At 35.8% G+C, this 2,548-nt stretch overlaps 1 protein-coding gene across 1 annotated transcript in view; it reads right to left on the bottom strand.

The window, feature by feature from the left end:
* Window positions 1–2,548, bottom strand: part of LOC111479668 (acetyl-coenzyme A carboxylase carboxyl transferase subunit alpha, chloroplastic-like) — a 6,175-nt gene that overhangs the window by 3,199 nt on the left and 428 nt on the right. Inside the window, 6 exon segments of the mRNA XM_023124473.1 lie at window positions 48–202; window positions 295–409; window positions 679–839; window positions 912–1,019; window positions 1,124–1,198; window positions 1,528–2,022. Coding sequence (XP_022980241.1) covers window positions 48–202; window positions 295–409; window positions 679–839; window positions 912–1,019; window positions 1,124–1,198; window positions 1,528–1,902 — 989 coding nt within the window. The 5' untranslated portion in view covers window positions 1,903–2,022.

Genomic DNA, 2,548 nt, shown 5'->3' with positions numbered 1-2,548 from the left:
TTTTTTTTTTTTTTTTTTTTGTAGTATAAGAAATAAAGTTGTCTTACCTTGCAACATATAAAACAGAATTTTCCATCATGAAAATTTTATTTGAACAAGAAATGGCAAGAGCACCTCCTGAACCACCTTCACCAGTTATCACTGTTACAGAGGGGACCTTTAGTGCAAGCATGGCTTTTATGTTTTGGGCTATTGCATCACCCTGCAAATATTAGATAATTGTTGAGCCAATACCATATTATCAAATCAACACCAAAGTTCAATTTCCATGCTGAAATGAAAAGAGTCACCCACTTGTCCAAGTTCCTCAGATTTTGGATCAGCAAATGCCCCAGGAGTGTCAGCAAAAGTAAGAACAGGCAAACCATGATGATCCGCATATTTCATCATCCTCAAAGCCTTCCGGTAGCTGTTTTTCTTGACAGGTTTTGGTTAGCATACCCAAAATTTACCAAACAAAAAGAAAAATTGCTCATATTGACTCGAGAGCCTTTCCGGTGAACATTTTCACCTCACCATTATTTGGGTTTCAAACAACATAAAGTACCGGAGGGTATCTCCAAACTCTTGCTATCAAGGTCATTCTCTCTGACTTCGAAAGACTAGTCAAAATATTTCATTTTGTACTCATTCTAACCTTCCTAATTGTTGGTTTGATTATGGAGTCTTTAAGCTTACCCATGAGAGGTTGACATTGCGAAGTTCCGAGAAATGTTCTCCTTGGTATTCCTACCTTTCTGATTCCCTATAAACATGTAGCTTTTACCTTCAATGCTCCCAATGCCAGTAACAATTGCTGGATCATCATACCCAGCACGATCTCCATGGAGTTCTACCCACTGATCGAAACAAAAAGATAAAAAGTTAACGTTCATTGCTATAAATGAAATGTAAAAATTCGAGTGAGGAACCTTGTCTGTTATGTTTAATATATGATCAAGAACTGTCGGTCTATTGGGATGTCGTGCAATTGATAATCGCTGAATTGGTGTCAAATGTGTGTACAAATCTTTAAGAACCTGGACTTGGAACAGAGAGCAGAAAAAACACTTAATACAGAAAGAATACGACATCAGGATAAGCAGACAAACGAAATAATACAGGGCAATACAACTAAACATACCATCTGATACTTGTTCTTGAGGATACCAATTTGATCGCTGAAATCCAGACCGGTTTCATCAGCCAAATTACGGATCTGAAAGAGAGAGAGAGTTAATACAAAATATATTATGAGAAGCTTCTAAGTTATGGTTTAGCTCGACTGATATCTCATGTCCAAAGCTTTAAATAATGCCTTACCCAGAGATTTCCATTTCATATATGAGTGATTTATGAACTACACAAGGCTTTTCAAAGCATAATAACATTAAGAAAAAGGAAAAGAAGGTGATTTAGCATAGTATTCTGCCAAGCTTTAAAAAGCTCCTTCAGTGAGACAAACCATTGCTGAAAGATGTCAAATTCATGAAAATAATGTTCAGAAGATTTCCTGAAAATTTCTCAAACTCATAGAAGGTAATTTACCTCAATAATCTTCTTCTCTAAATCAACCAGAGGCTTCTCAAATGGAAGTGTGACGGATTTTGGTTTCTCTGTCAGAGGTTTGAAGTTAGACAGATGAGTCAAATGACCACTTTTAATGTTTGGATCCATATCATCCGGCCAAGGATAATCGTGCTTCCTCCACTTTTTAACCTTTGCAGTGACACAAAATCTGTTCCTGCTCTTAATCCGGGGAAATTTTGGATCATCCAACCAAAATTCATACCCTCTTCTATAAGAACTTCTAAGGAGTTTGCCAGCCAAAAAACCTTCAACAATATACAAACTAGGAAATTCCAAGCAGCAATGTTTATTTCCAACGCTTCCGGATGCAAACGATAGAGTTGTCACCATCATGAAAAATCAATATACTCCTTCACGTACATCCAAGAGTCCACTAGATATATTCCTGCTCTTGCGGCTGATTTCAGCAGAATAACAGGGCAAATACCACTAAAAGGCATTGTTCAATATGTCCTGTCCCAAGAACCAAAGGTAACACGATTTCACTAAAATGAGACAACAAATAATGGCATGCCATTGAGAGAGGCAACCCAAGAAGTGAATCTTGATAATGTAGCTTTGCAAAGAAATACAAGGAAATATCCTTCTCCATTGCCTGGTTGTCTGGAAATTTAAATCCAATGGTACTCCATGGATAAACATTGAGAATACCAAAAATCAAAAAATTTAAACATATACTTCAACTACTTAACATAACTTTTTTAGTTGAGTGATAGATTAATGCGACAGTATTGTTGTTTTCTGATCGTCATTTAATCGATCTATGATTAAAATACACCATAATCACTCATTTCTTTGATTTCACGCGAGCTCTGTAGTCGTGAAATTCGAAACTATGCACGCAATTATGCAATTCTAAATTACAATGAGGCAAGAAATTCTTAGCAAATACAAACATAGTTTTCTCTAACAAAATTTGTGTAATTATCAAGTCCAAGTAGAGAGAACGACAAAAAAAAAAAAAAAAAAATAATAAACA

The sequence above is a fragment of the Cucurbita maxima genome, unplaced genomic scaffold (assembly GCF_002738345.1).
Source record: "Cucurbita maxima cultivar Rimu unplaced genomic scaffold, Cmax_1.0 Cma_Scf00005, whole genome shotgun sequence".
NCBI classification, from domain to species: domain Eukaryota; kingdom Viridiplantae; phylum Streptophyta; class Magnoliopsida; order Cucurbitales; family Cucurbitaceae; genus Cucurbita; species Cucurbita maxima.
The sequence above is the reverse complement of the archived record's forward strand: the minus strand, read 5'-3'. Positions and strand labels throughout refer to the sequence as shown.